General features: G+C 49.0%; 1 protein-coding gene across 2 annotated transcripts in view; it reads right to left on the bottom strand.

Moving 5' to 3' along the window:
* The window catches only part of LOC309398681 (uncharacterized protein), a 161,273-nt gene that overhangs the window by 137,968 nt on the left and 11,199 nt on the right, over positions 1-12,106 (bottom strand). For both annotated transcript variants that reach the window (XM_081965790.1, XM_081965793.1), the window contains exons 8-9: positions 5,248-5,339; positions 4,630-4,730 (exon numbers count right to left, since the gene is read on the bottom strand). In XM_081965790.1, coding sequence (XP_081821916.1) covers positions 4,630-4,730; positions 5,248-5,339 — 193 coding nt within the window. The remainder of the gene's footprint in view (positions 1-4,629; positions 4,731-5,247; positions 5,340-12,106) is intronic.

The raw sequence follows: 12,106 nt of genomic DNA, 5'->3' as shown, positions 1-12,106 counted from the left end.
GAACCTGATGGAACGCCCCCCTAGCCACGGCCGTCACATGATCATCTAGCGACAGCCGGGAATCTAGGAGGACGCCCAAATTGCGTACCCTATCCACTGGGGGCAGTTGTACCCCCCCAATGGCCAGAGATGGAACACATTGGCTAAAGCGGGGCGCCGGTAGCCACAGCCACTCCGTCTTGGATGGGTTGAGTCTGAGTCTGTTGTCGCCCATCCAGACCCGCACGGCTTCCAGACACCGGGACATCACCTCGACGGCTTCGTTGGGGTGGTTCGGGGTAGAAATGTGTAACTGAGTGTCATCTGCATACAGATGGCACTCAACCCCGAATCCTCGAATGATCTCACCCAGCGGTTTCATGTATGTGTTGAACAGGAGAGGGGAGAGGACCGACCCCTGTGGCACTCCACACGTGAGCGGCCTCAGGGTCGATCTCTGCTCTCCCGCTAACACACATTGCGTCCGACTGGAGAGGAAGGAGGAGAACCACCGCAAAACGGTGCCCCTCACCCCCATCCCCTCCAACCGACGCAACAGGATACCATGGTCGATGGTATCGAAAGCCGCTGAGAGGTCTAACAGGACTAAGATGGAGGAACAGCCCCCATCTTTCGCCCTCCAGAGATCATCCACCAACGCGACCAAAGCCGTCTCTGTGCTGTGGCCCGGCCGGAAACCGGACTGGCGCGGATCTAGATAAGTAATTTCCTCCAGGTGTCGAGGGAACTGCTGCGCCACCACACTCTCAACAACCTTCGCTAAAAAGGGAAGGTTGGAGACAGGACGATAATTGGCTAACTCAACTGGGTCTAGGGAAGGCCTCTTAAGTAGGGGCCTCACCACCGCCTCCTTCAAGGAGGCTGGCAGGAACCCCCCCTCCAGCGAGGCGTTCACCAGACCCAGGAGCCAGTCACGTGTAACCTCCAGGTTGCCAGTACAAGCCAGGAGGGACACGGGTCCAATAAACATGTGGTGGCCCGCAGTCGCCCGCGTAGCCTGTCCATATCCTCGGCGGCAACAGAGTCAAACTCCTCCCAGATAGGTACCTCAAGACTCGCCTCCGGTGTCTCCTCACGATCACTGAAGGGGACCCATTCGCTCCGGATCTGAGCGATTTTGTCCTGCAGATATTCCCCAAATTCCTCTGCCCTCCCCTGTAAAGGGGCTTCCCGCGACCTCTGTGATAGGAGGGAGCGGGTCACCCGAAACAGGGCGGCAGGGCGGTTTTCTGCAGACGCAATAAGGGTGGCATAATATCGACGTTTAGCCACCCTTAGTGCCACAAGGTAGGTCCGTAAATGGGCTCTTACCTGTGTTCGGTCAGATTCGGCCCGAGAGGATCTCCATCTGCTCTCTAGGCGTCTCTTGTGGCGCTTCATCACCCTCAGCTCCTCGGAAAACCAAGGGGCCAGGGTGGTTCGCTGCCACCGGAGAGGCCGCAAGGGCGCTACCCGGTCCAAGGCCCCGGCCGCCGCACTGTTCCATGCAGCCGCCAGGTCCTCCATCCGGGAGCGGGTCAGGGCAACAGGAGGTGGCCCAAGCTCCGTCTGGAACCTGTCTGGTTCCATCAGTCGCCTGGGGCGGAACCATCTAAGATCCTCTGGTTCCGCCTCCCCACGATGGGGGGTGGCGTCAGGGAAGTCCAGCCGGAGAAGCGAGTGATCTGACCATGACAGGGGAGTGATCACCTGATCCCCTATTCCCAGATCACTCTTCCATCAACCAGAGATAAAAACAAGGTCCAGCATGTGTCCTCCTTCGTGTGTGGGGCCCTGAATTATTTGGGTCAGGTCCAAGGCTGTCACGGAAGCCATGAACTCCTGAGCGACCTCAGATGATTCACCCGTCGATGGCAAGTTGAAGTCCCCCATGACTACCGTAATAGTCTAGGGGTCTCAACTGCCACCTCCGCAATCACCTCGAGGAGCTCTGGCAGGGCCGCTGAAGCATAGCGAGGAGCCAAGTATGCAATCAGCAGGCCCAACTGACTCCCTGGGCCCCATCTCACACCTAGAGTCTCACATCCAGATATCTGAGGTACGATGAATTCTCTCGGTGTCAAGGCTTCCCGTATAATGACCGCTACCCCACCACCCCTACCCCAGGCACGAGGCTGATGGAATACACGGTATCCTGATGGGCGCATTTCCACGAGGGGCACACCCCCCTCATGGCCCAACCAGGTTTCCGTGATCCCTGCAAGGTCCGGCTCCCCCTCAGAAACCAGATCATGGATGAGGGGGGCCTTATTAACAACGGACCTTGCGTTACATAACATCAGTCTCATGCCACGGCTCTGTAAACCCTGACCACCTAGGATGCAGGGGTTGGTACAAACGACCGGGCGTAACCAACGCCCCCGGTCTCCCAACCGACTGCAGGATCTTCTTCTGTCCTCGCATCTACCCCTTCCTGCGACCGTTGGAATATAGGAACCCTCTAAAGGAACGTTATACTGACTCCCCTCCCCCGCTCCGCTCCCTTCCTCCTCAGCCCCACCTGTTCGTCTGGCTCTACTCCTATTCCTGGTCTGGCTAGACCCACCCCCCGCCCTGGATCCCTTTAAAACCTTTAAAAAACATTTACACAAAACCCCCCGGAGCCTCCTCTTCTTCCACCTCTCTGGATTAATACATCCGTCATCAAGGTGGGCCCTTGAAAGGGCAGAGGGCCATATTTGCGAGAGGGGGGACTCCCGCAATAAAATCAGGTCTACCCTAGAGTAAAAATAAACCATGGTTCAGCACGGCCTCAGATTGAATTGAGGGTGCTACAGATATTAAAATTACTTTACAAAGATGTTAAAATAGGTGCTGCATACAGCACTGAGTCCAGGAGGAAAGGGAAATGCAGAGGGATATAGGGAGCCAGGGCCTGGATACTGATGGTAAAAGGCCATAAGTCCTAGGTGGGGATTATGGGTGTAGCAGACCAGTCCATCAGTCTGTAGCTGGTCTATAGATGGTCACAGGATGGTCAAAAGATGGTCAAAGGATGGGTGGGCAGTAGAAAAACAGTAGGGAGACGATACAAGCAGATGGTCGATAGATGGTAAATAGATGGTAAACCAGGGATAGTAACAGGGCTAATAGGCAATGATGAAAATAAAGGTAAAGGCTGCTACCATCGCTCCTCCCCTCTCCTTCGCTCCAGCAGCAGCCGTTGCCTCTCCCTGTATGTCCCACTATGTCCAACACCACAAAACGCCGAGTCGCGCTGCTCCAGCCCCAGGGCCATTTCACCAACCTCCAGTCCAACCTCCAGTGCCTCCGACGCCTCAGCCAGCCTCCAATCCTCATGCCAGCATTTTGGCGCTTTGGCCCTTCGTCAGGCCTCCAGGGCTCCCAGCGCCCGGCTCCACGGCCTCTCCTGGCCCAGCCAGCATTGAATATGGCTTGCATCGCTCCTGCTACGCCCAGCCGCTTTGCACGTTCAAACACACACCAAACGCCACACATACGCCAGCCGCTTTCGTCCCGGCTTTGCCCCGCCGTCCCGCGCCACCCGCGCCGCCCCACGCCATCCATGCCCGGCATCACTACAGTGGAGGCGGAGGCTGAGGCGACGGAGACAACCGTAGCAGCGGCCGGCGCTGGCTCTCTTTCCTTTCATGAGAAAGGAATAGTAGGAGGCCGAGACACTGGACTAGATACACTTTGAGTTTGATCTTATCCAGTAGGGTTCCTCCAATGTAGTAAGAATAACCTATCGGGCTTAGGAGGTACGGGGCCAACTGGCTCTTAAGAGGTATGGGGCAACCCTATGGCATACCCAGCCCTGTCCATTAAATCTCCCATTAAATATGCACCCCTGTGCTAGATGATGGCTGCTAGTGTATAACAAAAAAGGTTGCCTCTCTCCCCATCTCATTTACCAGAGGTATTTTCCAAGGATGCTCCATAGAATGAAGCATGGGATTAGGCAAGATAGATACACAGGAGAGCAAAAGAGCTTTCCTTGAGGTACTGACTGAGGAGCCTGATGCAAGACTTGGACAAGAAGTGCTCCAGAGACAGCAGCCTCACTTTGCCAAATGGTAGTAGCTTCCTAGGCAGAGGATCTCCTACCTAGCAGCCTATTCCAGTTTGTGAGGAATAAAATGGGATAGCATTACCAGAAGATCCCGAGGCAGAATGCTTTTATAGATTTGCATGTAAAGCTATATGTAGGTTCTAATCTAGAAATGACTGGACTTTGACTTAGGAAAAGTCTGAGCTTTAGGTATGCAGTTCCTCAAACATATGTTATTAATAGAACATCTATTTACACAACACACTAAATACATTATCATATAGTGCAACTGCCACATTTACCTTTACAGGCAAAAGAAGAACATGCTTTTGGATGTATTCATACAATTTAGTACAATTCTTTTTTTTTTTTTATTTGATGTATTGGACATTTGTATTTTCATCTTGTCAAGTATCAAACCACAGAAATTCTGATCTTGCATTCTCCTTATGTGCTCTCCCAAACAAACAAACATAGCATGCTGACCACAAAGGCTCTAACTCCATTCTAGCTTGTTATGCAAACACTGTCCTTGTGAGTAAAATGTATGTGCTCATTAGGAAAAAAATGGCCAAATAAATTTTAGTCTGGTTAGCAAATGTCATAGCTGATGTTACCCCACTGAAGTTGGAATCAATCGCCATCAGGTCTGTGAGGTTAACGATGGATCTGAATCTCTGGAAAGTGAGGGATAACCAATCTTCTGTTATACGACAGTCTGAAATTAAATGAAGGTAGCAACAGACTTCAAAATGTTGAAAAGAATTGTATTGCCATCCATGCACATAAATACGCACAGACAGACAGACAGCAGACAGACAGTGTGTACTATATGTGGTATATTTTGTTACAGATGGAACAGATTCTCTACTTCTGTTGGTCTATGCCAATTTCTCCCATGTTAATTTACTGGCTGGTTCATTTCTGTGTTGTTCTATATTACTCTTTTAAAAATCAGCATAATTAAATACATTTAATGTAATATAATAGATATCAAACATTTTTAGATTTAGGTCTTTCCATAACGCAATCTCTTGGATTATTTTCTATGTATATTACATGCAGCTTTTAAAACAAAACACATTGTATATTGATTTTATGTGTGAGTAAAGGGCCACTGCCAAAAATGCAGGAGAAAGTACTATCTCCCAAAACTGCTGAGGTTCCTCCTATAGTCGAAAAAGTCTCCATATCGATCATGAGTTAAAAAAAGGAAACAGAAGGAAACAGCTCACCAATCTTCTGAAGAGTTGTCTTAATCCACTGGGCCACTTCAATTTTGGTCTCCACAAACATTAGGTCAAATACATGATCCAATCCTTTCACACTATAAGAAATCAAAGTAGTAGTAATAGTGGAAATTTTCCTTCTTTTCATCCTTACCAGTTATCATATGCAGCACTGATTTCTTTTACTTCAGAGGCTTGTAGGTGGGGTGAATATTGTCACTAAGCAAGAACCAAATTCTTTCTTGGAGGAAATAATGTATCTTTTCAATGGTTTTTCTTTGCCACCATTCTTCTGTAACCTGGTTTTTGCTAGACATTTGGAAGTATAATTCCCAACTATATAACTAAAATTAAATCTGGAAGGTATGGTCTTGGGGAAAATGCATGCAAATTAATTTCTGTATTAAGATTATAAATTCTAGAACATGGGTCCTCAAATGCAGGCCACATGCGGCCCACCAAATCTATCAATCCAACCCACCCAGGACCATGAGGCTGCCCTGCCCACATTCCCAACCCACCCTTTGGCTTAGCGCAGGACTTACATTCATGAGCCCCGCAGGCTGGAACTGAAAGGTAAAGGCCAACAATTTTGGCCTGCAGAGACGTTCTGGAGGCAGGGGAGGTGAAAAATGGGGCGCACAAATGCCCCAGAAGGCCAAAAACTGGGTGAAAACAGCCTGTTTTTGGCCAAAAAAATGAGCCATTTTTGCCTGGTTTTGGCCTGCAGAATGTTTCTGGAGGTTGGAGTGTGTGAAAAACGGGGTGCACACAGTTGAGAGCCAGACGTTGCGATGACACAACATGTGGTCTCGACAGTCCAAGACCACCGTTGATTCTTTTACCAGCTGCACGGTCCATATGGACCTAAACCGTCCTGAAGAGACGGTGACAGAGAGACAAACCCTTGCTGGTCTCAGGGACACCGCAAAGTCCCTGATCGACCCAAGGGAAGCTCTCCAAGCCGGTGGTAAATAGACAGCCCCCAGGCTGACAAAGTTGGAGACGGCTCCGGAAAGAAGGCAGTGAAAGTGAGATTTTTTCTTTGAGAATGATTGCCCAAAGAAATTTTTTTTTAAAGATAAATTAGTCCTTTGATTTATTTAAGCAAAAGAATAAAGCGGCGAAATTTATCTTTATTGGACTGCCTTAGAAATTTTTTTTTCCTTTTCTATGTAACAGCGTTTTATGGATTGAAGTGATTGTAACACTTCCCGTTTCTCCTCTTAAGTGAATGGATTGATTTTTTTCTCCTATTCTTTGCTACTTTAATTTTTGGTTGATCTAAAACTTTTTTTTACTTTAATAATCCTTCCTCTTACTGTTTATTAAATTTTATTAAAGACACTTAGAGATTTTTGCTTTCCTTAAGTCTGATACAAATAAGAGAAAGTTGAACCTGCCATTTGGAAGTCAGAATTGGTCTTTTTTTTTTTTGAAACAATGTATCCTTTGCTCTGTTTTCTTCGATTCTGTTGACGTTGTAACTAGAGAGTTTGCAGCTTATCTGTAGAGACTGATAACGACTCAAGGACACGGATTGTTCTCTTGCAGGTGTCTTTGTGGAATATTTTAGACAAGGGAAGGGAAAGAAAAGAAAAGATAGAACCCTCACCTTTTTGAAAAAATTAAAAGAATCTTATGTTTAAGCAAATTCAAAACAAAAATATTTTTATACATAAAAGAGACATTGAAGGCGAGAGTGGCAGTGGATTTTAAACCTTTTCTTCTCTTCTGGGAAATATGTATTTATATACAGATGAAGAAACCCTAAGTTTGGATTTTTTGGATGGAATTCTAAATATATTGGAAGGATTTGAGAGATTTGATAAGAAGTTGGATAGAATATTGTCTGGCACAATAAAAGATGAAGTGACTGGAGCCTCAAAAATTAAAGAAGAGAGTGAAGATATAGAAAATAAAGACAAGACAACAGATGAACCTAATAATAGAGCACCTATGAGTGAAAGTGGAAAGAAGGTAACATGGAAAACTGAACCTGATTATTATTATATACTTGATGATCTGGAGCTCTACCCCTCCTGTCAAGATATGGATTTGATGATGGAATTAAGAAGAGAAACAGCTTTAGAAAGACATCTAATAATCAAAGACATGTTAATTTTAATACCAGTTCAAGGGCAACAAAACTATATGAGAGATCTTTCAAGCAAAAATGTGCGGAGAGAAGTTTTTAAAAACTTTATAAAGAAGTTCATAACAGAATTGACGCGACAATTGGCTAAAGAGATAAGATTGTTTTGTTACTGGAAAGACACAGGCTGATAATGAAGGTTGATAATCCAAAATTTAGTTAACCTTTGGTGATTAATAAGTAGGATTTTGTAGACACTTTTAGAATGTTTTCTTTAAAATGTTTACTTGTTAATTAATAACTCATTATTAATGAGGAGGAGGAGCTTCCAATGATGATGGCGGGCGTCTCTTGAGCTCCAAGAACACCATGGAGCTCCCGCCCTCTTAAGGGTTGCTGCCGGCTCCCGTATCATCCGAGGGGGCCGAGAGTTCGATAGCCCGACCACCCAGGCATGTTTCGGGCTTGTTTTGGCCCGTCAGGGTGGTTGGTGAAGACCAGAGGGAGGAGAGAACTGGAGGGCTGCAAACGGCTGCAAACAGCCACCGGCAGGAAAAAGCAATGGCTGCGCTGGCGCCGAGAAACGCTGAGAAACACCAAGAATAGAAGATAAACACCGAAAAACCCTAAAAGAGCCGGAAAAGAGCCGGAAAAGCTGAAGGAGAGTGAGAAGAAGGGGGTGAGAGGCCCCGGAGGCATTGGAGGCACCGGAGAGATCCCTGAAACATCAAAGGACCCGAGGGAGAGAAACAGGAAACATCTGATAGGTGAGAAGGACTGGGAGGCAGCCGGAGGCTGCTGGAAGAGACAAGGGGAGATGGCTGCGACGATGGTTGAATGGAGGAAGTTGCAGCCAGGGACCCCTTGGGATATTTTGTCATCTTGTCATTCCTGGCTACTTGCTTCTGGCTACTCCCATTCCCCCCCCTCCCGGGCCCCTGCTGGCTCGAGCGGACTAACATTGGGAGCCAAGCAGCTGGGCCAAGAATGCCCCCCCATCCATCGGGGGGGGGGCATATACACCATGAAACAGATGAATGGAACTACCACCTATCCTGTGCCTCCATCTACTATTTACCACCTTTGCCTTTCCCCCCACCATCTGGGATATTTAATCATGGCTTGCTCTCCCCCCCCCCTTTCTCTCCAAGTTCTAAGTACCACCTGGACATTGAAAAACCCTCCGCCCTCCATTGAGACTCTAGCCCACTGGTTTTTAACTATTAACTTTTATATCATCTGCACCCCTACCCTATCGGGATGGTCAACAACCTACCAATTTACTCGAGGACAGACCTGCTTCGCCTGCGGGAGGCCCCTCTCTCGCAGGTATGGCCCTTGGCTCTCTCAAGGGCCAGCCTTGATGACGGGTTCGTGAACCCCGAGAGGTGGAAGAAGAGGAAGCTGAGGGGCTTTTTAGCAAAATGTTTTATACTGTTTTTAGGGGGTTCTGGGAAGGGGGGGGGGGATAACCAGGCCAGGAGGGAAGCCAGTGCCACACGAACAGGTGAGTCCAGGAGGGAAGTGAGCGGAGTGGGGGGGAGAGGGAACAAACTATTCCAGTAGAGGGTTGTTTTATTACAATGGTCGCGGGGAGGGGGGGATGCGAGGACAAGAGAAGATCACAAGGTCGGTTGGGAGACCGTGGCTGCTGGCTACGCCCGGTCGTTTGTACCAACCCCTGCAACCTAGGTGGTCGGGATCTACAGAGACAGGGCCTTCGGCTGATGCTTTGCAATGCAAGGTCCGTGACCAACAAGGCTCCCCTCATTAATGAGTTGATCTCTGAGGGGGAGCTGGACCTTGCAGGAATAACAGAGACCTGGTTGGGTCACGAGGGTGGTTTGACCCTCGTGGAAATGTGCCTACCAGGTTTCCATGCATTTCATCAGCCCCGGGCCCTGGGTAAGGGTGGAGGGGTGGCGGTGGTTATACGGGATGGTCTAGAGCCGAGGGAGTTCACTGTATCTCAGATACCCGGGTGTGAGTCACTTGGTGTGAAATGGGGCCCAGGGAGGCAGTGGGGTCTGCTGATTGTATACTTGGCTCCTCGCTATACGTCAGCAGCCCTGCCCGAGCTCCTCGAGCTGATCTCGGAGATGGCGGTGGAGATCCCCAAACTTTTGGTTATGGGGGATTTCAACCTGCCGTCGACGGGAGCAGCATCCGAGGTGGCTCGGGATTTCATGGCTTCCATAATAATAATAATAATAATAATAATAATAATAATAATAATAATAATAATAATAATAATAATAATAATAATAATAATAATAATAATAATAATAATATATTTATTTCTTAGCCGCACCCTCTCCCGAAGGACTCGGGGCGGCGTACAACGAAACATACGAAATAAATATGTAAACAAAACAAACATATAGCAAAGACATACACTGAAACATACACAGACCCCCAGTAGTTCATAGGCACCTGGAGGAGCCCCTCTCTGTGCGAGCGAATTGGTCGCAGGGATGTATGGGGCAGAATACAGCCATGGGCCTGACCCAACTAATTCAGGGCCCCACACATGAAGGTGGCCACACACCGGACCTTGTTTTTGTATCTAGAGGGAGCCAGAAAAAATCAGGGAGTACCACCTCTTGAGCCCTATGAAAGGGGAAATTAACTTTCAGTAGGAAAGATGGGTCAAGCCTGAGGACAACCCTATTGTCATGAAAAATGCACAGGTCAGCTGGATGACAACATGCTGATCTCAGAGATGCATCTGGCGGAGGTAACCGCCACCAGAAAAACTACTTTGAGAGTTAGCAATTGGAGACTCACCTTTCTCAACGAATGGAGCCCTGGTAAGCTCCTTAAGTACTGTGGGAAGATCCCAAGTGGAGAACCTATGAACTACTGGGGGTCTAATGTTGGCAGCACCCTTAAGGAAGCTTTTCATGACCAGATGTTGGGCTAGGGAATGAATTCCTTCCCCTATGAGCACGGTGGCTAGGGCAGCCACCGGTCTGCAGATGGTACTATGTGAAAGACTGTTTTCCAGACCATCCTGGAGAAACTCTAGTACCTGTGGGGGCAGAAGCTGACGTAGGATTCAGCTGCGCTGACTGACACCAGGTGACAAAGGTGGCCCACATGGCATTATATATCTACGTGGTGGATTGCTGCCTAGAGGCCTCTATGGTCCTAATCACGCGAGCTGAGGTTAGCAGCCCTCAATTGTTCCCTTTCAAATGCCAGGTGATCAACTGAAGCCACTGAGGCCATGACCTTGTGGGGTCCCACGGGAAGAATGTTGCTGGGCAGGTCAATTTTTCTGATGTAGTCCTGAGGTAATACCTTAAGATATTGCCTGCACAATCAATTGCCTGAAACTCTCTGGAAGGTCAGGAATGGATGGAGAGAGGGCGGGAGGCTCTGAATCAGACCTAGCATGAGCAGACTGGGGGGGCTAATCATGGCCTATGCTGGGCTGGCACTGAGCCTGATGCGAGGCAGTTAAACGGATCCCCTTGATAGGCCTCCAGGATGGAACCGGGGTGGGTGGGACAGGGAGATGATGTCCCGAAGGGAGCCCGAGAGATCCAGGCAATTGGTGGGAGGTCCCAGACACGGGGGAAAGCCTGCACGGTAACCTGGATCTTGATGGGAAGGAGCTAATCCTGTCCCTGTCCATCTTTTCCTTCCCAGCCCTGGTAACTCTTGCCTCAGAAATCTTCTGTTTACGAAGGCCACCTTTCTTTGAGACCTTGGAAGAGCTCCTCCTAGCTGGAGTTTTGGCTCTCCTTACCGAGGAAGCTGGCTGGGAAGATCCCTTGCCTGAACTGAGGTCCCCATGGGACGCTGGGGAGCTTGCTGATCCCTCTGGTAAGGCGTCCACCATTTTAGCCGCCCCTTCTAGCCACGTGCTACTCATGATCGACGAGAATCTCCGCTCAAGTCTGCCACCTTCAACTCCTCAGCCTGAATGTGCAGGAACATGCGGTGAGCTAAAAGATAAAGTCAGCTCCCGCAACTCCCTCCACGTGGTCCTCGCCTCCACGTGTTTCCCAAAAATGGGAGCCACCGGCTCCGCGGCCCCCCAAAAACTACCAAGGGAGTCTGGAGAGAGCCCATCCCTGGTACAGTGGGAGATCTTGCCTCTAAACGCCCTCACTGGCACAGTCCCCTGCGATGAGTGGCAGCTCCGCCAATCCTTGCAACCCACCCACATGTGTCTCCTCTGATCACCGGCTGCATGGCTTCAAAATGGCGGTCGCCGACTCCACGGCCAGAACCTGATGGGCAGGCCCTGTCCCCAGTATAGCGGCAGAGCAATCCCCGGGCCTGACAAGCATTGCGTAACCCTCGGATGGAATGGGGTTGTAGGCAGTGTCTAGTGGAGCGCCCCAGCTGAGCACGGTCTCAGGGAGCCTGGAATAGCTGCCCCAGTGGCTCCGCAGTTGCTCTCTCCTTCTGGTGGTAAGATTCAAGTTCCACCCAGAAAGCAACAGCGAGAAGACTCAGAAGGGAGGAGGTAGGAAGGTGTAGGAATTGGTGAAGAATAAGGTTGACTTAGGAAAAAAATCAGGAGCCAAGACAAAATGGTCTCTATCGGGCCGAGACTGAGTTTAAACTGGAGCCAGGCAGAGAAAGCAGAGAGGCATTGCTTCAATTCTAACTCAGTCTCTGGGCAGATTGACGTGATACTAACCCATTCCTGAACCCTCCCACAAACTACTCCGGAGAATGTGAATGTGATTTAATGTCAGTTATGAAGATCAGATCAATTCATTGATTGCAATTGCAATTCATTCTGGAAATGAA

This window comes from Natrix helvetica, assembly GCF_964273705.1.
Source record: "Natrix helvetica genome assembly, chromosome: 13".
Classification (NCBI taxonomy): domain Eukaryota; kingdom Metazoa; phylum Chordata; class Lepidosauria; order Squamata; family Natricidae; genus Natrix; species Natrix helvetica.
Note: the sequence above shows the minus strand (reverse complement) of the source record. Positions and strands in the feature narration are given on the sequence as shown.